Below are 22,431 nucleotides of genomic sequence, written 5' to 3'. Positions count from 1 at the left end.
TCCACGTCTGTAAAGGGAATCTGTCTGCACGTGGGTGGGTGGCGGAGGGGTGGGGGGAGTTGGGGGGGGGGGGGTCACTGGTGGGGGTTGGTGTAGAGGGGTTTGATTGGGATAGGGTGAAATTGTTTGATGCTCCCTTGTTCAAAGGCACACAGTGCCTGATTGAGGTCCCTGGCCTCAGGAACTGGGATGCTCACTCCTTACACTTTATCCCCTTGCTCACGACCCATGACCCATTCCCCATGACCCCTATCCCACATCACTGTCCTTTCTCCAGGGATCCCACAATGCACCCTGCTGAAGGTGCAAATGGCAGTCAAGTCTCGTTTTCAACTCCTGTTCTTCCAATTATCATTGTCAATTTTGCCAACAACAATTGGCCCTCTTCCCAGTGTCCTTTCTGTCTCCTCTCAATTCCCTCACTCCTGTCTCTGCCCTATGTTCTCTCTCCTCTGTGTCACCTCCCTTCTCCTCTTTTGCTGTCTTCACTCCTGTGTCTATCCTTGCTCCTCTCTCTATCCCCTCTCTGCCTATCCTCTCTCACTCTATCCTCTCCCAATTCTGTCTATCTTCACTTGTCTCTCTCTCTCTCTATCCTCTTTTCTCTCTCTGTCTTTCCTCTTCTGTATATCCTCTCTCTATCTATCCTCTGTCTATTCTCTCTCTATCCTCTCTCTGTCAATCTTTTCTCACTCTATCCTCCCTCTATCCTGTCTATCTTCACTCATTCCTCTTCCCTCTCTCTTCTTTCTATCTTCTCTGCTCTGTCCATCCTCTCTCCGTCTGTCCTCTCTCCTCTCTTTGTCTATCCTTTCTCTGTCTATCCTCTCTCCCTTTCCGTCCATTCTCCTCTGCCTTCCTTTTCCCATGCCCTTTCTCCCCAGCATCCACACAAGATGACATGAGTTGTCTAGTTCTCTGAGGTGGGAGAGCTCTCTCTGCTGAAGGAACAATACATATTCTCAGGGGTTATAAAGGCCAGATGTTTGGACAATGTCAGGTATTTTCAGCTGTGTTTGACCAGTGCCAATTCTGCGCCTGTTTAATTAAAGTTTATTTATTAGTGTCACAAGTTGGCTTACATTAACACTGCAATGAAGTTACTGTGAAAATCCCCTGGTCGCCACACTCCAGCACCTGTTCGGGTACACTGAGGGAGAATTTAGCACGGCCAATGCACCCTAACCAGCATGTCTTCCAAACTGTGGGAGGAAACCGGAGCACCTGGACGAAACCCACGCAGACACGGGGAGAATGTGCAGAGACAGTGACCCAAGCCGGGAATCGAACCTGGGTCCCTGGCGCTACGAGGGAGCAGTGCTAACCACTGTGCCATCGTGCCTCCCACATAATGGAGGCCGGCACGCCTCTATCCCTGACTGTCAGTGACTGTTAGCCGAGAGTAATGCAGCAACAGCCTGCACTAAGCCGCGTGTAGTTCCGCCTGTCATGAAATTCCTCCCCTCACGATCAATGCATTTCCAAAGCAGCAGGTACCTTCGGAGTTCTCAGACTTTTCCAAGGACAGAGCAGCTCGGCAGAGCTGCAAAGGCCCACTCGCAGAGAGCCAGCGAGGACAAGATAATGCTTCCGTCATCATCTGTCAGCGGGAGTCCATTGCTGCCTCCTCGCATGTCTATACCTCAGGGACGGGCCTACTTGGCAGGAGGATGGGGTAAGATTCTAAGTATAGCGCTGTGACCTTCAAGTTCTGATTGTGCAAGTCTGTGGCTTTGGTTAACCGTTTAATACCTTGCGCCATTTCGTATCTGCAAATGCTATCTAGCTACAGTCATTATTGCATTAGTAACACTCCAACCTCAAATTCCCTTTAAGGTTTCGTCAGAACCCAAGACTTCCAGTGTTCCTGGGCCAGGCCGAGCAAGGGTGAGAGAGATAAATATTTAGCTTCATCAAATGTTGGTCTTCATTGCGAGAGGTTTCGAGTACAGGAGCAGGGATGTGTTGTTGCAATTAGAAAGAAGTCTCACACAACACCAGCTTAGAGTCCAACAGGTTTATTTATAGCAAATGCCACAAGCTTTCGGAACACACTGTTCCTTCGTTAAGTGGGTGGGGGTTGAGTAACCCCTCAGAACTCCCACCCACCTGACGAAGGAACAGCCTGTTCCGAAAGCTTGTGGCATTTGCTACAAATAAACCTGTTGGACTTTAAGCTGGTGTTGTGTGAGACTTCTTTCTGTTTTTACCCCAGTCCAACGCCGGCATCTCCACATCATTGTTGCAATTATCCAGGGCCTTGGTGAGGCCACACCTGGAGTATTGTGTGCAGTTTTGGTCTCCTTTTCTGAGGAAGGATGTTCTTGCTCTGGAGGGAATGTAGCGAAGGTTTACCAGGCTGATTCCGGGGGGACTGATGTACGAGGAGAGATTGACCAGGTTAGGATTGTTTTTGCTGGAATTCAGACAAATGAGGGGCAGATCTCAAAGAGACTTATAAAATTCTAACCGGACGAGACAGGGTAGATGCAGGGAGGATATTCCCAATGGTGGGGGGAGTCCAGAACCAGGGGTCACAGCCTGGGGATTGGGGGTAGACCATTTATGATGGAGGTGAGGAGACATTTCTTCACCTGTGAGCCTGTGGAATTCATTACCACAGGAAGTAGTTGATGCCAAAACATTGAATGTATTCAAGAGGCGGCTGGATATAGCACTTGGGGTGAATGGGATTAAAGGTTATGGGGAGAAAGCAGGATTAGGCTATTGAGTTGGATGATCAGCCATGATCCTGATGAATGGCAGAGCAGGCTCGAAGGATTGAATAGCCTCCTCCTCCTCTTCTCCATTTCTATGTAAATGGGCCCCAGTTGGAAGGTTTCCTCCAAAGGACAGCCAGCTCACCTTTCCCTGTACACATGGCACCAATGAGGGAGGAGGGACACACTGGAGTGAAGGCCCAGACACCTCCCTACTCGCTCACTCAGGTGGGGTTCAGAGACGGGTTCAGTGTGCTCCCACTGACCCTCCCAGGGTGAAATGAGGAGCAGTGTGCTTGCCCCTTGTGGTTATCCCCCCACCCCAGGACAGTACCAGTGGATTCCTGGGGTCTTTGGGCATCAGCTCATTACCACGCACGGGCCCCGAGGGCAGGTTAGGATCACAAAGAATGTAGAAGTGTTGAGAGTGAAGGACTGAACACGGGCAAAACATTCAGCGGCTCAAATAGTTACAGGAAAGTGGCCAATTAATAATCCCCTGAGCGCTGCTCTGTGCCTCTGCTGGCGTTTTACCAGCAGTGAATAGGGCCGTCTGATTTATGCAGAGACTGCCCCAGGGATCTCCCATACTGTCCGCAGGGGGGCAGCCACGGAGTGGGGGGGGGGGTCATGCACCCTGCTCCTCATACTGACCCTCGTGGGGTCTGTGGGAACACATCGAACCCGTCTCCGGTCTCCGGCTGAGTGAGTGAGCAGGTAGATTGAGGAGGGAGACAGATAGAATCATCGAACCCCTCCAGTGCAGAAGGAGGCCAATCGGCCCATCGAGTCTGCACTGACCACAATCTCATCCTGGCCCTACCCCCATAACCTCATGTATTTACCCTGCCAGTCCCCCTGACACCAAGGGACAATTTAGCACGGCCAATCCACCTAACCCGCACATCTTTGACCAGTGGAAGGAAACCAGATCACCTGGAAGAAACCCACGCAGACACGGGGAGAACGTGCAGACTCCACACGGACAGTGACCCAAGATGCCTCAGCTTACACCCCTCTGTGTCGCTGCTCCCTCATTGGCATTCAATGTATGGGAAGAGAGCTGAGCCAGATGATTTTATTCGTATGTGGGCGATCCAGCTGTTCAGGCCCCTGATTGGTTAGTTTATTAGTTTATTTGTTAGTCACAAGTAAGCTTACATTAACACTGCAATGAAGTTACTGTGAAAATCGCCTAGTTGCCACACTTTGGCGCCTATTTGGGTACACTGAGGGAGAACTAAACATGGCCGATGCACCCTAACCAGCACATTTTTTGGACTGTGGGAGGAAACTGGAGCACCCAAAGGAAACCCACGCAGACACGGGGAGAACGTGCAGACTCCACACAGACAGTGAGGCTGGAATTGAACCCAGGCCCCTAGCGCTATAAGGCAGCAGTCTAACCATGCCACACTCACCTTGTGACCCACAGAGGGCACCCTTGACACCAAAGGTCACCCCCGTGGAAACACCAACCCCTGTCCTCACCAATCATGCTCCCACCCCCTCCCCTGCCCACCTCAACGCCAGGTCCCATGTGACTGGTCCCTATTGAAAGAGTGGCACGGTGGTATAGTGGTTAGCACTGTTGCCTCACAGCACCAGGGACCCATGTTCCATTCCCAGCTCAGGTCACTGGCTGTGTGGAGTCTGCATGTTCTCCCCGTGTCTGTGTGGGTTTCCTCCGGGTGCTCTGGTTTCTTCTCACAGTCGGAAAGACGTGCTGGTTAGGGTGCATTGGCTGTGCTAAATTCCCCCTTAGTGTACCTGAACAGTGCCGGAGTGTGGTGATGGGGATTTTCACAGTAGCAGTGTTAATGTAAGCCTAATTGTGACACTAATAAATAAATTTAAACAAACAGGGAAGAGGTGAGGCTATGGATGAGTCGGAAACAAGGATGATAATTTCAAAACTCAGGTATTGCAAGACAGGACGACAATAGGAGGTCAGTGAGAACAGAACGATGGACATCACGATTCATTGCGTTCTTTAATCTGCCATCCACATGCAATTAATGAGTGTCAGCTCCTATTTTTTGAGCATTTTCTGAGCAAGTGCAATGACAATAATCTCTCCCTCAATGTCAACGAAACATTGTCATCGATTTCAGGAAGCGTGGTGGATTACACGTCTACATCAATGGAGACAAAGTAGAAAGGATCAAGAGCTTCAGATTTTTAGGTGTCCAGGTCACCAACAACCTGTCCTGGTCCCCCCGATGCCGACACTATAGTTAAGAAAGCCCACCAACGCCTCTACCTTCTCAGAAGGAAATTTGGCCATCAGTTACGACTCTCAAAACTTTTACAGATGCATGGAAAGCATTCTTTCTGGTTGTATCACAGCTTGGTGTGGGCTCCTGCTCTGCCCAAGACCACAAGAAACTACAAAAGGTCATGAACGTAGCCCAATCTGTCACGCAAACCAGCCTCCCATCCATTGACTCCGTCTACACGTCCCGCTGCCTAGGAAAAGCAGCCGGCATAATTAAGGACCTGACGCACCCAGACATTCTCTCTTCCACCTTCTTCCATCAGGAAAAAAGTACAAAAGTCATGTAAGAACATAAGAAATAGGAGCAGGAGTAGGCCATCTAGCCCTTCGAGCCTGCCCCGCCATTCATATAACAACGAACTCAAGAACAGCTTCTTCCCTGCTGCCATCAGACTTTTGAATGGACCTACCTTATGTTAAGCTGATCTATCTCTGCACGCTAGCTATGGCTGTAACACCACATTCAACACTCTTTCTTTTTCTATGAATGGTATGCTTTGTCTGTATAGTGCGCAAGAAACAATACTTTTCACTGTATACTAATACATGTAGCAATAATAAATCAAATCAAATCAAATCATTAATAACACTGGGTTGCTTGTACGAACATTGTCAGGGAACTATGGGCAGGACAATCCTAACATCATTTAGATATTTTCGTGTGTCACCCGCCAGTTTTGGGCAGGCTGTTTGAATCTTCACAAACTGCAGTCACACTGATGGTGCAGATGACCTGAGCAGATGATCTGCTGTCTTGGGGAAGCAGAAACCATTAGTTAAATCAATTAATGTTGGATCAGTCAACATTTAAATTAAAATGGGATTGAAAATTGTGCAGGTTAAATATAGTTAGAGATAATTTCACACGGAGCCTGAAGTGATTTCAGAAATGTCACGCCAGGAGAGGCAGCTGGTGAAGGGTGACTATTAGAATGTACAGTCAGAGGTCTATTTTCAGCCTCTGCCTGAGTCACTCCCAGTGTTTCTTCTTTCTGAAATGCGCTGGTACAAAATCCTCACAAAGTGTACAGATTTGAATAAGTTCATCTCAGCTGAAGGATGGCATGGTGACACAGTGGTTCACACTGCTGTCTCACAGCGCCAGGGAGCCGGGTTTGATTCCCGGCCTCGGGTCACTGTCTGTGTGGAGTTTGCACATTCTCCCCGTGTCTGCTTGGGTTTCCTCTGGGTGCTCCGGATTCCTCCCACACTCTGAAGATGTGCTGGTTAGGTTGATTGGCCATGCTAAATTACCCCTTAGTGTCCAAAGATGTGCAAGTTAGGTGGATTGGCAATGCTAAATTGTTCCTTAATGTCCAAAGATGTGCAGTTTAAGTGGATTGGCCATGCTAAGTTGTTCCTTAATGTCCAAAGATGTGTAGATTACGAGGATCATCCATGATAAATGTGTGGGGTTACAGGGATAGGGGCTAGGTAGGATGCTCTGTCGTTGGTGCGGACTCAATGGACTGAATGTCTCCTTCTGCACTGTAGGATTTCTATGATTCTTATCAAGTGAGACACTGAAATTAACGTCAGCAAGCCAGATGAGAAAGGACAAAAGAATTAGCTGGAGCCCACCTACTTGCACCACGGAGTGGCATGTGGCACAGTGGTTAGCACTGCTGCCTCACAGCTGGAGGGACCCGGGTTCAATTCCCGGTCTGGGTCACTGTCTGTGCAGAGTTCGCACAAAGCGTGGGTTTCGTCCGGGTGCTCCAGTTTCCTTCCACAGTCCAAAGATGCGCAGGTTATGTTGATTGACCATACTAAATTGCCCCTTAGTGTCAAGGGGACTAGCTAGGGTAAACATGTAAGGTTAAGGAGCTAGGGCCTAGCTGGAATTGTGGTTGGTGTGGGACTCGATGGGCTGAATGGCCTCCTTCTGCACTGTAGGGATTCTAAGATTCCAGCAATGAAGGTAAAATATTGGGGAATATGTTTGGGTGGTGTTGATTGAGCAATGAATCTTGGTGAGGGCACCATGACCACAAACACAAGTGAACTGGACCACGGGCAGACAGAGCTATGGTCTAATGTTAATTCCCAAAGACAGCACTTTCTTCACTGTTGAAATGAAATGTCCGGCTGGATCAGTGTAACGGCGTGTAACAACAGCTTATAGTTGTATCGTACTCTTAACATGGACAGAGACACCGCAAAGTCCTCGAGACTGATACTCCTCAGAAAAAGCTGTTAATGGAAAACATTTGAACCAAAACAGAAAAATGCTGGAAAATCTCATCAGGAGAGAGAATTGCACCAACGTTTCGAGTCTGGATGACCCTTCGTCAGAGCTGAAGACGAGAAAATTTGAACACGATTTATACTGTGGGGGTGAGGGAGTTGTAATTGATAGGGGTGGCAGAGATAAAAAGACAAAGGGGGGTCTAAATGGTGATACTAAAGGCCAGGAATGGTGGTAACAGCATCCATTAAGAGATCAGTAAGGAGTCTCACAACACTAGATTAAATTCCAACAGGTTTATTGGGCTTTAACCTAGTGTTGTGAGACTTCTTACTATGTCCATCCCAGTTCAATGCCAACATCTCCACATCATTAAGAAATTGGAATGGCAGAACTAAGATGTAAGATGGAGGAATGCAGTATATAGCTCGAGTGAGGTGAAGGGGGTAGCGGTGATTTAGGGGTGATGAAATAAGATGGAAAGCAAGATTTTAGAAGTGGAAACTTGGGTACTCAAAATGAGAACTCAAAACTATTGTCTCTCCACAGATGTTGTCAGACCTGCTGAGATTTTCCAGCATTGGTTTCAGATTCCAGCACCCGCAGTATTTTATCTTTATTGTATGAATAGATTTCACGGGCGAACAGTTCTGGAAAGGAAGAAGAAAAATCAAGCAGCATTTCTATAGCGCCTTTGGATCTTCTGTGTCTTCCTGCACAGACAGAAGTGCCTCAATTCTTCAGGTGAAATAAGGACATCCCCAACCCTGTGGTGCTGCCTCAGTACTGCCCTGGGATGTCAGCCCAGGTAGAGCTTCAGCAAGCGTAATAAGAAGAAAAGCCATTTTTAAAGTGCAGTCAAAAAAGAGACTTTATTTTGGGTAACTATGCAACTAGCTCATTTTGAGGAGAATTACATTTTAGCTCATAGACACTTTGTTTAATGTTGTTTTGGCAAATTCACCCTTCATTTATGAAGTTGGACTTCTAAAAATGTATCCCTTCATGTAGAATCATAAAATCATAGGATTCTTACAGTACAAAAGGAGGGTACTTAGCCCATCGAGTCTGCGCCAACAACCAGGCCCTACTCCATGTATTTACCCTGCTTATCACCCTGACACTAAGGGGTCATTTAGCATGGCCAATCCACCCAACCCGTACGTCTTTGGACTGTGAGAGGAAACTGGAGCACCCGGAGGCAACCCATGCAGACACAGGGAAAAGTGTAGACTCTGCATAGACAGTGCCCAGGAATCCAACCCAGATCACTGGCACTGTGAGGGAGTAGTGCTAGCCACTGTGCCACTGTGCAGATTAGGTTGATTGGCCATACTAAATTGGTCTTTAGTGTTAGGGGGATGTCAGGAGGATTAATAGGGTAAGTATGTGCGGTGATGGGGATAGGGCCTGAGTGCAGACTCGATAGGCCAAATGGTCTCCTTCTGAACTGCAGGGATTCTATTATTCTATGATTCTCAAAGCCAGAGAAAGAAGTATAAAGATGGAGAAGTTTTGGGAGGGAGTTCAGAAGAGTAGAATCAACACTGAGTAGAATCAAAGACTTGGCTTTTGTGGTGGTTTAAAGAATGCAGGAGGGAGTTAGACAAAGCAAATAGACATACTTGTTTACTTGTAATCAACTGTTGATCCTCCATTACCATTGGTAATTTCTTGCAAGCTGCTCTGATGAGTGCAAGATGAAAAACTTTGATAGCATGTCTCTTTTCTGCAGTAAAACTCAAGGAAGCATTCAATACACTTGAGCATTAACTTATCTCCAGAGTCTGAACCTTTCTTGGGACTGGAGTGGCAGATGTCCCTCAATGCTTTTATTAACTTTCACCTAATTTAGCAATGTGGCTTCAAGCAGACCCTGGAAAATAAATGGCAAGTTTTGCATCATGGAAGTTACAAAAATGTCATCTAAAGGTTTGTGTTCAGAGACATATCAAATTATAGCATGGAGCAGTTCTAGAATTCAGAAAAAATGCATTTGGCTTGCTGAAGAACCATTATTCTATGAACAAAGTTGATGAATTTAAACTCACACTTAACGGCTGGTCTAGATTCCTCAAATTTCACCTTCGTGATCAAGGATATTCTGTCCAAAGGCAGGTCCTTGGCTGAGGCACACTTCCATATCTTTCTGTCTTACACAGAAACTAGAAGCAGGAGCAGGCCATTCTAGAGAATTCACACAATTCTACAGGTTGGCCTCACCAACGCCCTGTACAATTGCAGTAGACCATCCCTATCTGTGTACTCAAATCCACTCGCTACGGAGGCCCACATGCCATTTGCCTTCTCTACAGGCTGTTCCTGTACCTGAGGAAAGTCAACAAAGAAATTTGCTGAACCTAATTAGGAACAGATGAAGGAGAGAGGAGAGTCTGTGCAGGGCATGTCTTAGAGAGGAAATGTAAGAGATGCAATGGAGGGAAGGTTTCAAGGAAAAAGTGGAAGAGGGCGAAAGAGAATATTGTTGCTGGATGGATTGGAAATTGAAGAAAGTTGTTGGCAAATGCAAAGACAAGAAGATTTGAGTATAGGAATAGGGATGTTTTACTGCAATTGTATAGGACATTGGTGAGGCCACACCTGGAGTATTGTGTGCAGGTTTGGTGTCCTTATCTGAGAAAGGATGTCCTTGCTTTAGAGGAAGGCCAACAAAGATTCACCAGGCTGATTCCTGGGATGGCAGATCTGTCATATGAAGAATGAATAAGTCAGTTAGGATTATATTCACTGGAGCTTAGAAGAGTGAGGGGAGGAATTTCATAGAAACTTATAAAATTCTAACAGGGTTAGACAGGGTAGATGCAGAAAGAATGTTCCCAATCGTGGGGGAGTCCAGAACTAGGGTTCACAGTTTGAGGATAAGGAGTAAACCCTTTAGATCTGAGGTGAGGAGAAATTTCTTCACCCAGAGGGTAGTGAATGTGTGGAATTCACTCCCACAGAATGTAGTTGAGGCCAAAATGTTGTATGTTTTCAAGAAGGACTTTGATATAGCTCTCGGGGATAAAGGAATCAAGGGATATGGGGGGAAGGGGGATCAGGATATTGAATTTAATGATCATAATGAATGGTAGAGCAAACTCAAAGGGCTGAATGGGGATCTTATAGAGACTTACAGGATAATGAAGGGGATGGATAGGGTGGAGGTAGAGAGATTCTCCCCTCTTAGAAAGGATGGTAGAACTAGAGGGCACAGCCTCAAAATAAAGGGGGGGGGCATTTTAGAACAGAGTTGAGGAGGAACTTCTTCACTCAAAGGATGGTGAATCTCTGGAATTCTCTGTCCGTTGATGTGGTGGAGGCTACCTCGTTGAATATATTTAAGTCACGGGTAGATAGGTTTCTGATAGACAAGGGAATTAAGGGTTATGGGGAGAATGCGGGAAAGTGGAACTGATCCACTTCAGATCAGCCATGATCTTATTGAATGGCGGGGCAGGCTCGAAGGGCTAGATGGCCTACTCCTGCTCCTATTTCTTATGTTCTTATGGCCTACTCCTGCTTCTAGTTTCTATGTTTCTATGCCTCCTGTCCGCATCATCATTTATTACTTTGTTTGCCCAGCTGAACCTTTCCATCCTCCTCTGAGCCCTCAAGGTTATTGAGCAAGTTGCTCTCCTCTTCGCATAAGGTCCAAGTCCAATATCCATATAACACAGCACTCCAGATCAAGCACTTTACAAGTCACTTCTTGAGTTGTCTATTCAGCTTTACAGTTAGCACCCAGCTCTCCTTGCCAAACACGGCCTTCGCTATTGCTATCCTCCCTCATATTTCTTTGTTGCATCTTCCATCTGCTTCCTCAACACTTGAATTCCTGCACCTAGCCTTGTTCTCTTATGATCTGATGAGTATTTTGTGGGGGATTTTGAGATATGCGTCACTTTGGGTTTTGCCAATGTTTATTTTCACTGCAAAGTTCATCCCTGGTGTCAGAAACCTTCTGGTAAACCTCCTCCTGAGCTTTATGATCTGCAAATCTAACTGATGTTATCATTGCTCCCTCCGCATGCCACCCCCCTCCACCAGCTCTCCACCTCCTCCCCCCCCAACCCCCCTCACACCCAGCACCAATCTTAATGCCAAATTCCTCAATTTTACTCCATTTCCAATCTGTCTTAGGCTACACCGAGAGTGGTTTTCCTGGGTGTAGGACGCCAAAACTCAACACAGTTTTGAGATGTAACCAAATTTCCAAATCCTTGGAGCTGAAACAGAGGAGAAATGGCAACAACAGCAGTAACCAGGTAGGAAATGCACAGTTCTTCAGTGTAGGCTGTACAGTTTAATAGCTGTCAGGACCCAGAGAATGGTCACTGTTTTTAAATAATTACTGTGATTCAGATTTGGGGGCAAATACTGTTTATTGGAAAGAACTTTTTTTTAAGTAGTTAGAACACCCACCAATGGCACACTGGTTGGCACTGCTGCTTCACAGCACTAAGGATCTAGGTTCAATTCCCAGCTTGGATCACCATCTGTGTGGAGTTTGCATGTTCTCCCCATGTCTGCATGGGTTTCCTCCGGGTGCTCCTGTTTCCTTCCACAGTTCAAAGATGTGCGAGTCAGGTGGGTTGGCCACGATGAATTTGACTTGATTTATTACTGTCACGTGTATTAACCTACAGTGAAAAGTATTGTTTCTTGCGTGCTGTACAGACAAGGGAAGGAAAGGAGAGAGTGCAGAATGTAGTGTTACAGTCAGGGTGTAGAGAAACGATCAACTTAGTGCGAGGTAGGTCCATTCAAAAGTCTGACAGCAGCAGGGAAGAAGCTGTTCTTGAGTCGGTTGGTACATGACCTCAGACTTCCCCTTAGTGTCCAAAGATGAGCAGGTCAGGTGGATTGGCCATGCTAAATTGCCCCTTAGTGTCCAAAGATGTGCAGATTAGGTGGATTGGCCATGCTAAATTGTCTCCCAGTGTCCAAAGATGAGCAGGTTAGGTGGATTGGCCATGCTAAATTGCCCCTTAGTGTCCAAAGATGAGCAGGTTAGGTGGATTGGCCATTCTAAATTGCCCCTTAGTGTCCAAAGATGTGCAGATTAGGTGGATTGGCCATGCTAAATTGTCGCCCAGTGTCCAAAGATTTGTGGGCCAGGGGGATTAGTGGGAAAGAAACATGAGATTACAGAGATTGGGCCTGGGTGGGATGCTCTGCTGCAGATTCGGAGCAGACTCGATTGGCCAAATGATCTCCTGCTGCACTGTAAGGATTCCATGATCAAACTTTGAAAGGCAGGTATCGCATTTTTATTCTTCAGAAGTTTTGGTGGTTGCTTTGTTACGTGTCCTAGATAAAAACTTTGTGAAAATATGATTGATAATGTGTTAAGAATCTAGTATTCAGAGGGAAAACCTGAAAGACTCAATGAAAGAGAAGAAGTTCAATTGTCTTTGTTGGAAAGTATCAGTGCTGTGTTTGTAATGATAGCTCTGTGATAACTGCACAAAACTATCAAAGAACTTCAAACGCACCTTGCCATTTCAACTCTCCCGAGCTCAGATTTCCATCCGGTGACACTGGACCTGACAATCTACAGGGCAGCAATCCAAGGCAGGGATTGGGTGGTCAGTTGGGGGGAAGGGATCTGTCCATTTTGGGGTGGGCGGGGGTGGGGTGGGGGCAGTAGTGGTGGGAGGTTAGCTGGTCAGTCTGAGGTTCAGGTGGGTATTAGTTGTCAGCTGGTTGAGAGTTTGGGAGGATTCAGGTGGTCAGTGGAGAGTCCTGACGTTGAGCGAGGAGGAGTGGGGGAGTGGGGGTGTGTGGGGGGTGGGGGGGGACGGGGGTTTGGCGTGGGGTGGGGTGGGGGGCGCAGCTCAGGATGGTTGAGGGAGTCATCCCGAAAGTAGAAGTTCTTTTAATTCTTGTAGCTTATCCTGGGTAAATATTCTGATAAATCCACAGAAACCATCCGTGATTTGCAATTAAAATCATAACTTCTGCATGGCTCTGATTGCAGGGCAGTTACCCAAGAAACTAGGAGCCTGGAGGAGGCCATTCAGCCCTTTAAGTCTATTCCACCATTCGATATGATCGTGGCTGATTCCCTAGCTCAATGCCATATTCCTGCTTTCTGCCCATTTCCCCTGATGCCACTAAATTCTAAAACAAATATCTCTTTCTTGAACTTAATAGTAAATTTTATTTATTAGGGTCACAAGTGAGGTGTACATTAACACTGCAATGAAGATACTGTGAAAATCCCCTAGTTGCTACACTCCGGCACCTGTTCAGGTACACTAAGGGAGAATTAAGCACGGCCAATGCACTTTAACCTACACGTCTTTCAGACTGTGGGAGGAAACTGGAGCACCTGGAGGAAACCCACCCAGACACTGGGAGAACGTGCAGACTCCACACAGACAGTGACTCAATCTGGGAATTGAACCCGGGTCCCTGGCGCTGCGAGGCAGCAGTGCTAACCACTGTGCCACCGTGCCACCCTGTGCAACTACTTGGCTAACATGGGGGCATTCAGGGGAGGTGGTGGGTTCCCAGTACACCTCTGGGGTACAACACTCCACTATCCCCCCGCCACCCCCAGTTATGATGCTCAGAAGCTCAGCCGTTACTGGAAAATACTCCCTCGTCTTCAGATGGGGCACTTTGCAGCCTTCGGAACTCAACATTCAATGTCTCGAGAGCGCAAGGTGTGTCCTCCCTCCCCCACAGAACCGGCCACAAGCCTCTCATGTTGAATTATGTCTATGTACTCCTGTCCAACTATTCCTGTTCTTCCAACAACCACCGCCTCCCCCTCCACCATTGCCCCTTCCACCACCTCCCCCTCCACCACCTCCCCCTCTACCACCTCCCCCTCCACCACCTCCCCCTCCACCACCTCCCCCTCCACCACCTCCCCCTCCACCACCTCCCCCTCCACCACCTCCCCCTCCACCACATCCCCCTCCACCACCTCCCCCTCCACCACCTCCCCCTCCACCACCTCCCCCTCCACCATTGCCCCCTCCACCACCTCCCCCTCCACCACCTCCCCCTCCACCACCTCCCCCTCCACCACATCCCTCTCCCCACCCCCCTTCCCCCACCCCACCCTGACTCCTTCACCTCAGGGCAATAAGCAGTCTTGACACCTTTTTTTAGTAACACAGCGGGAGATTGATTATGGTAGTAATTTGTGTACAGCTTGTCTGTTTTTAACATCTCAATGGTTGGATGGAGCTAACAGACTTAATTCTAAAAATAGGCCCGATGAAAAGGTGAGATAAAGGTTATTGAGGTATCGGTCTCCCATCTAGAAGAGAAATATCGACATAAACCATCCTGCAACTTCACCGCAGTCCCAACGTTGTCATAAAAAAATCAAAAAGAATTGACTGACCCATGTATTTTATAATGAAACAGGAGCCCTACCCTTAGCCCCACTTATTAACAATGAAAACTTGACGTTTAACACACCACGGTGGCGCAGTGGTCAGCACTGCCGCCTCACAGCGCCAGGGACCCGGGTTCAATTCCCAGTTTGGGTCACTGTCTATGTGAAGTTTGCACGTTCTCCCCGTGTCTGCGTGGGTTTCCTCCGGGTGCTCCAGTTTCCTCCTATGTTCTGAAAGATGTGCAGGTTAGGTGCATTGACCCAAACAGGCACCAGACTGTGGTAATTAGGGAAGTTTCACAGTAAGTTCATCGCAGTGTCAATGCAAGCCTATTTGTGACTAATAAATAAACATTAACCTGTGGTAGGCCTTGGGGATTTATGAGTATGCTCCAGGTCAAACCAGGCTGAAGGGTTGAGTGATCATTACGCTGTGGTTGGAGGTGACTGGGAGAAGGTTTGTGTAGCGAAAGTGAAGGCCAGGAGGAGGAATCATAGAATGATAGAATCTTACAATGCAGAAGGAGGCCATTTGGCCCATCGAGTCTGCACTGACCACAATCCCATCTAGGCCCTATCCCCATGCATTTACCCTAGCTAATCCCTCTGACACTAAGGGGCAATTTAAACACGGCCAATCAACCTAACACTCGCATCTTTGGACTGTGGGAGGAAACCCACGCAGACATGGGGAGAATGTGCAGATTCCGCACAGACAGTGACCCAAGCCGGGAATCGAACCCTGGTCCCTAGTACTGAGAGGTAGCGGTGCTAACCACCATGCCGCCATGCCATTCTGTGTGCTATGTTGTAAATATTTTTCCAAAATGATTTTGGTTATGAATAACTGTAAAGCAACACACTAAAATAGGGAACACTTAAATTGAAAATGTTCTGATATCTTTCTTTGTAAAGGTGCTCACAGCAGCTACTGTGATTGACACGCATGTGACAAATGGATCAGGAAGGACGGATACACTGAAAAGTGAGATATTCTGATTAACGTACAGTCCTGTTTTGTATTTTGTTATTTGCATTGCTCGTTGCTGAGAAATTGAAAACAGATTTGTGAATTGTGTTCACTAAGGCAAGTGATGTCAGTGCTGGAGAATGGGCGGGATTCTCCAGCTATTCATGCTGGTGGAATTCTCCAGTCCCGCTGCAGTGTCAGAGAGTCATGGAGTCACAGAGGTTTACAGCGTGGAAAAAGGCCCTTCGGCCCAACTTGTCCATGCTGCCCTTTTTTGTTTTAAAACCCCTAAGCTAATCCCAATTGTCCGCATTTGATTCATATTCCTCTATACCCATCATACCCATGTAACTATCGAAATGCCTTTTAAAAGATAAAGTTGTATCTGCCTCTATTACTACCGCACCACCCTCTGTGTGAAAAAGTTGCCCCTCTGGACACTTCTGTATCTCTCCCCTCTCACCTTAAACCTATGCCCTCTAGCTTTAGACTCCCCTACCTTTGGGAAAAGATATTGACTATCTACCTTGTCTATGCCCCTCGTTATTTTGTAGACCTCGACAAGATCACCCCTCAGCCTCCTACGCTCCAGAGAGAAGACTCCCAGTCTATCCAGCCTCTCCTTATAACTCAATCCATCAAGTCTTTGATATCAAACCCACTCAAAGGTGCTACAAAGAGACGTAGACAGATAAAAACAGAAGCTAAAGGAAAGGAAAGGACCATGTGAAAGAGATAGATTTTAAGGAGAGTATTAATATTAAAAAAAGGATGTGGGAAGCCAATATCACCATCCCAGTCGCAAATTCCATCCTCCTGTAATCAGACTGTTTACAACCCTGTGTTAAAATCTAGGCCAGAAACTCCAAAGTGTTTTATGAATTTAACCTAGACTCTAAGTTTACATTTGATTTTGGCATTAGCGTGACCATAAGGTGTTTCATCCAGTATGATTCAAGTGATCCACTAGGATGCTTTTATCAAACAAAGTTTATTTAAGAAGACAGTTAGAATATAACACTAAGAATTAGCATCACTTTTACCCATTACAAGACTTAGATATGACACATTAAAATTCTTAACAGTTAGTTATCTCTGTTGTTCCAGTTTAAAGCAATACCCCATAGGTATACACTCTTCTTCAAAATTGGTTAGCACTAAAACAAGCATGCTCATGCGATACTCGATTTCCAGCTTTACAACACCTATGGACTGAAATCTAAACAGCAGTTTTCCGAGAAGGATATATCCGCAAGGCAGCAAGACAGACAAGTAAGCAGCTTCCAGTCTTCATATTTCAGAGACAGGAGAGGGTACCTTCCTCTCTTTGTAGCTTCTAAAAGAGCAACACTTAGACAGCAGAATCTCCAACTCCAGAGAGGGGAAAAAAGGGACCCTGCACTCTCACAACTCCAAACAGCATCTGAAAACAGCAACTAAGCTGGAATTCTGTGAAAGCCTAGCTGTTTCCAGTCACCTGACCTGACCTGTCAATCATCCCAATCAAGCTCCGTTCTGTAATTCCAGGGGAACTCTTAAACTACAGAACACTGCATTAGTTCACATTAAAACAAACATGGTATCAATTATACTGCTTCAGAAACAACAGGGGATGCTGGTCAAGGACAAAACAGCTCTGACAAAATTCCATTTACCATGGTGGGACCAGAGAATTCAACCACTAGTGGACAGTGCACCACCTCACATCGATGGGAAACATGCAGCTGAGAGACTGGAGAATCTCACCCTATATCATTTGGATTTGATTTATTATTGTCACATGTATTAGTATACAGTAAAAAGTATTGTTTCTTGCACGCCATGCAGACAAAGCATACCATTCATAGAGAAGGAAAGGAGAGGGTGCAGAATGTAGCATTACAGTCATAGCTAGGGTGTAGAGAAAGGTCAGCTTAATGAAATGAGTTTGAGAGAGTTAGAGTAGAGTTTTAAGAGTTCTAAATGAGAGTAAAAGGTACAATTAGAGAGTATGGAGGGGACAGTTTGCAAAAGTTTGCCTCCCTCCAACACCATCTTTAAGATTTTCTGGTCACGCTTGTCCAAAGGCCGGAAAATCCCACCTGAGGTCAATAGGCCTGCTCATGGTCCGTGTCCTGCCTGCTGCCATTCCCATGTCAGCGGGGACAGGAAAACTCTGCCCAAGCAAAGAATTAAAGATGGTTTCCTAGCTGTTATAACATAGGGGAGGTAGTGGTATTCCCGTTAGACTATTAATCCAGAAACTCAGCGAATGTTCTGGGGACCCGCGTTCAAATCCTGCCCGGCAGATGGTGGTATTTAAAAAATCTGGAATTAAGAATCTACTGATGACCATGAAAGATAGTAGGAGGCCATTTGGCCCTTCAAGCCTGCTCCACCATTCATCGCAATATGGCTGATTGTCCAACTCAATAGCCTAATCCTGTTTTCTCCCCATAATCCCATTCACCTCAAGTGCTATATCCAGCTGCCTCTTGAATACATTCAATGTTTTGACAATAAGCTACTTCCTGTGGTAATGAATTCCACAGGCTCACCACTCTTTAGGTGAAGAAATGTCTCCTCATCTCCGCCCTAAACCATTGTCGATTGTTGGAAAAACCTATCTGGTTCATTAATGTTCATGATGTGGAGATGTTGGCATTGGACAGGGGCAAACAGAAATCTGCCATCCTTACCTGGTCTGGCCTACATGTGACTCCAGAGCCACAGCGAGGTGGTTCACTCTGAAATGGCCTCGCTAGCCACTCAGTTCAAGGGCAACTAGAGATGGGTACAAAATGCTGGCCAGCCAGCGACTCCCATGTGCCAGTAACACATGCAGAATGTGCAGAAAATATTTTCCTGAACCGGGAGCAATTCTTAGTAATGTAACATGGTTCACAGCGGATGTCAGCAATTGCCTGTGGCCATTTTCTTTTATTAACACAAAATCCAGTCAGTGAATTGAGTTACATTTTGTTCCTTTTCCCTTTAGCGCGTACTTCTCAGCGCCGTGGCCAAAAGATATGACAGATCTGTTAGAAATCAGTTAACTCCTCCAGCATAACAGTGTGCTGATAAAAAGGGAGCAATACTGCCAGGCCACGAGCGTTGAATAGTGTAATTGAGACACCCTCCTGTACAACTGTTGGGACAATAACGTATATCTTCCTTTGTCTTCTCATTACTTGGGGTAGAATAGTTTTCTGCTCGGGAGAACACAGATCGATTTTTGTCTGCAATAAGTAAGTTTAAGATAAGGTAAACCTAAGTGTTAATCCAGTCCAGTGAGGAGATATTCTTAACCGGTTATCTTGAAGTGACAAGGAATGTTTGATAGAAGGATTGAACATTCTCCAGAACTTAAATGGGTTAGAATGAGACTCATTGAAAGGCCTGGATAGAGTGGAAGTGAGGAAGATGTTTCCGTGAGTAGGAGAGACTGGGATCCGAGGGACGACCCTTTAGAACTGAGATGAGGAGGAATTTCTTGAGCCAGAGGTGAATGGTGGAATTCATTGCCACAGAAGGCCATGGAGACCAGGTCACTGAGTGTATTTAAGATAGAGATAGATAGGCTCTTGGTTGGTATCATAGAATCATAGAATCCCTACAGTACAGTAGGAAGCCATTCGGCCCATCGAGTCTGCACCTACCACATTCCCAGCCAGGCCCTACCCCATAACCCAATGCATTTACCCTAGCTAGTCCCCCCAACACTTAGGGTCAATTTAGCATGGCCAATCCACCCAACCCGCGTATCTTTGGACTGTGATGAAATGTCTCCTCATCTTAGTCCTAAATGACTGATCTTTCAGCTTTGTAGGGACAGACCATCCCCCAGGCAGGAGAAATCCTCCAGGACACACTATGTAATTGCAACATAAAGAACAAACAAAGAACAAAGAACAGCACAGCACAGGAAACAGGCCCTTCGGCCCTCCAAGCCTGCGCCGCTCATTGGTCCAACTAGACCATTCGTTTGTATCCCTCCATTCCCAGTCTGCTCATGTGACTATCCAGGTAAGTCTTAAGAACATAAGAACATAAGAAATAGGAGCAGGAGTAGGCCATCTAGCCCTTCGAGCCTGCCCCGCCATTCAATAAGATCATGGCTGATCTGTCGCTGCTCAGTTCCACTTTCCTGCCCTCTCTCCATAACCCTTAATCCCCTCTCTTATCAAGAACCCATCAACCCGCTTCTTAAAAATATTTAGCGAGGCAGCCTCCACCACTTCAACGGGCAGAGAATTCCAGAGATTCACCACCCTTTGAGTGAAGAAGTTCCTCCTTAACTCCGTTCTAAACCGCCTCCCCTTTATCTTGAGGCTGTGCCCCCTAGTCCTACTGTCTTTTTTGAGCGGGAAGAGTCTCTCCACCTCTATCCTATCCATCCCATTCATCATCTTATACGTCTCAATGAGATCTCCCCTCATTCTTCTAAACTCTAACGAGTACAAGCCTAGTTTATTCAGCCTCTCCTCATAGCTCAATCCCCTCAACTCGGTATCAGCCTAGTAAACCTCCTCTGCACTCCCTCCAGGGCCAAAATATCCTTGCGCAGGTGCGGCGCCCAAAACTGCACACAGTACTCCAGCTGCGGCCTCACCAATGCCCTGTACAGCTGCAGCAAGACCTCCCTACTTTTATATTCAATCCCCCTCGCTATGAAGGCCAGCATCCCATTCGCCTTCCTGACCACCTGCTGCACCTGCAAGCTGGGTTTTTGCGACTCATGCACAAGGACCCCGAGGTCCCTCTGCACCGTCGCCTGCTGCAGTTTTTCGCCCCGTAAGTAATAGTCCTTCCTACCATTATTCCTACCAAAGTGGACCACCTCACACTTGCCAACATTAAATTCCATTTGCCATTTCCTGGCCCATTCGCCCAGCCTATCTAGATCCTTCTGCAGACTCTCCACACCCTCCGCACAATTTGCCTTTCCCCCAATCTTGGTGTCATCAGCAAATTTCAACACCCTGCACTCGGTTCCCTCCTCCAGATCATCTATATAAATGGTAAAAAGCTTAAACCGTCCCAGCGTGTCCGCCTCCACCACCCTGCTTGGCAGTGCATTCCAGGCCCCCACCACCCTCTGTGTAAGATATGTCCCTCTGATATCAGAGTTAAACCTCATCCCTCTTACCTTGAACCTGTGACCCCTTGTGATCGTCACCTCTGACCTGGGAAAAAGCTTCCCACTGTTCACTCTATCTAGACCCTTCATAATTTTATCCACCTCTATTAGGTCTCCCCTCATTCTCCGTCTTTCCAGGGAGAACAACCCCAGTTTACCCAATCTCTCCTCATAGCTAAATTGTCACACCATTGAGTCTACACTCAACCCTTTTCACATGTTCTGACACTGTGACCCCTCGTTCAAAACCCTCTAGCTGATAGAAAGAGCTTTTCAACATCTACCCTGTCAAACCCTTGAAGAATTTGACACATTTCTTTGAGATGACCTCTCTTTTACTCTGAACTCTAGAGATTATAGATCCATTCGATAGCCTTTGTGTCTAAGTGCTAACCTAGTCCTGTCGTGTAGATGCTGTTAAGTGGTTCTCGTGAAGTGACAAAGGATGTTTGATAGAACGTTTGAATATCTTCCAGAATTGACAAGAGCTCCTCTAAAATGGGTTAGAATGAGCCAATAAATGCCTGGAGTGTGGAGTGGCTTATTTACAAGCTGCAGAGAAATATTGCACGTCAGTTTTTGATGTCAAAGAAACCGACTTAAGTGTTCTTTTAGAAAGCAAATTACAATAATCTCTCATGAGAAAGCTCAGTCACACATTACAGGACAAAAATCCTGGCACTGATTTACTGCACAATGCAGCTGATGGGGACAATCCTGAGCCCTGTCAGTGGGAATGACAATGCACGCTCAAAATCCTGAGAGCGTGATTTGTGCTGGCTAGTTTCTGAGTTCCCATCTGCATCGATGCATAGAATGCATAGAACCCTACAGTGCAGAAAGAGGCCCTTCAGCCCATCGAGTCTGCACTGACCATAATCCCACCCTGGCCCTACCCTCATACCCCTACACGTTTACCCGCTAATCCCTCTAACCTACGCATCCCAGGACACTAAAGGGCAATTTTAGCACGGCCAACCAACCGAACCCGCACATCTTTGGACTGTGGGAGGAAACCGGAGCACCTGGAGGGAACCCACGCAGACACGAGGAGAATGTGCAAACTCCACACAGACAGTGACCCGAGCTGGGAATTGAACCCAGGTCCCTGGAGCTGTGAAGCAGCAGTGCTAACCACTGTGCTACTGTGCTGCCCTCACTGACGGAGCGGTGTGTGAGCTCACCGAAGGATATGTTGGTGTGTCACTAATGAGCACCCTTTCTGGATATCCTACCTGCACAGAGCTTACAGTTGGCACCTGTATGATGTCACATCGGTGCCATTTACAACACTTAGAATCGTAGAATCCCCGTAATGCAGAATGAGGCTATTCAGCTCATCGAGTCTGCACCAACAACAATCCCATCCTATCCCTGTAACTCCATGTATTTACCCTGTCAATCCACTAAGAGGCAATTTAGCATGACCAATGCACATAACCTGCACATCTTTGGACACTAAGGGACAATTTAGCATGGCCAATCCACCAAATCTGTACATCCTTGGACACGAAGGGGTAATTTAGCATGGCCAATCCACCTAACCTACACATCTTCGGACACTAAGGGGCAATTTAACATAGCCAATGCATCTAACCTACACATCTTTGGACATTATTTAGCAAGTTGGCATGGCTAATTTACCTAACTTGTACATCTTTGGACACTTTGGGGCAATTTAGCATGATCAGTCCACTTAATGTGTGCATCTTTGGACACTAAGGGACAATTTAGTATAGCCAATCCACCTAAACTACACATCTTTGGACACTATTTAGCAATTTGGCATGGCCAAT

General features: G+C 46.7%; 1 protein-coding gene across 1 annotated transcript in view; it reads left to right on the top strand.

Moving 5' to 3' along the window:
• The window catches only part of LOC145350685 (uncharacterized), a 107,270-nt gene that overhangs the window by 66,014 nt on the left and 18,825 nt on the right, over positions 1 to 22,431 (top strand). Inside the window, exons 7-10 of the mRNA XM_080199895.1 lie at positions 1,491 to 1,675; positions 1,837 to 1,887; positions 11,330 to 11,454; positions 15,462 to 15,531. Coding sequence (XP_080056021.1) covers positions 1,491 to 1,675; positions 1,837 to 1,887; positions 11,330 to 11,454; positions 15,462 to 15,531 — 431 coding nt within the window. The remainder of the gene's footprint in view (positions 1 to 1,490; positions 1,676 to 1,836; positions 1,888 to 11,329; positions 11,455 to 15,461; positions 15,532 to 22,431) is intronic.

This window comes from Carcharhinus amblyrhynchos, chromosome 12, assembly GCF_965287045.1.
Source record: "Carcharhinus amblyrhynchos chromosome 12, sCarAmb.v2.hapA, whole genome shotgun sequence".
Classification (NCBI taxonomy): Eukaryota; Metazoa; Chordata; class Chondrichthyes; order Carcharhiniformes; family Carcharhinidae; genus Carcharhinus; species Carcharhinus amblyrhynchos.
Note: the sequence above shows the minus strand (reverse complement) of the source record. Positions and strands in the feature narration are given on the sequence as shown.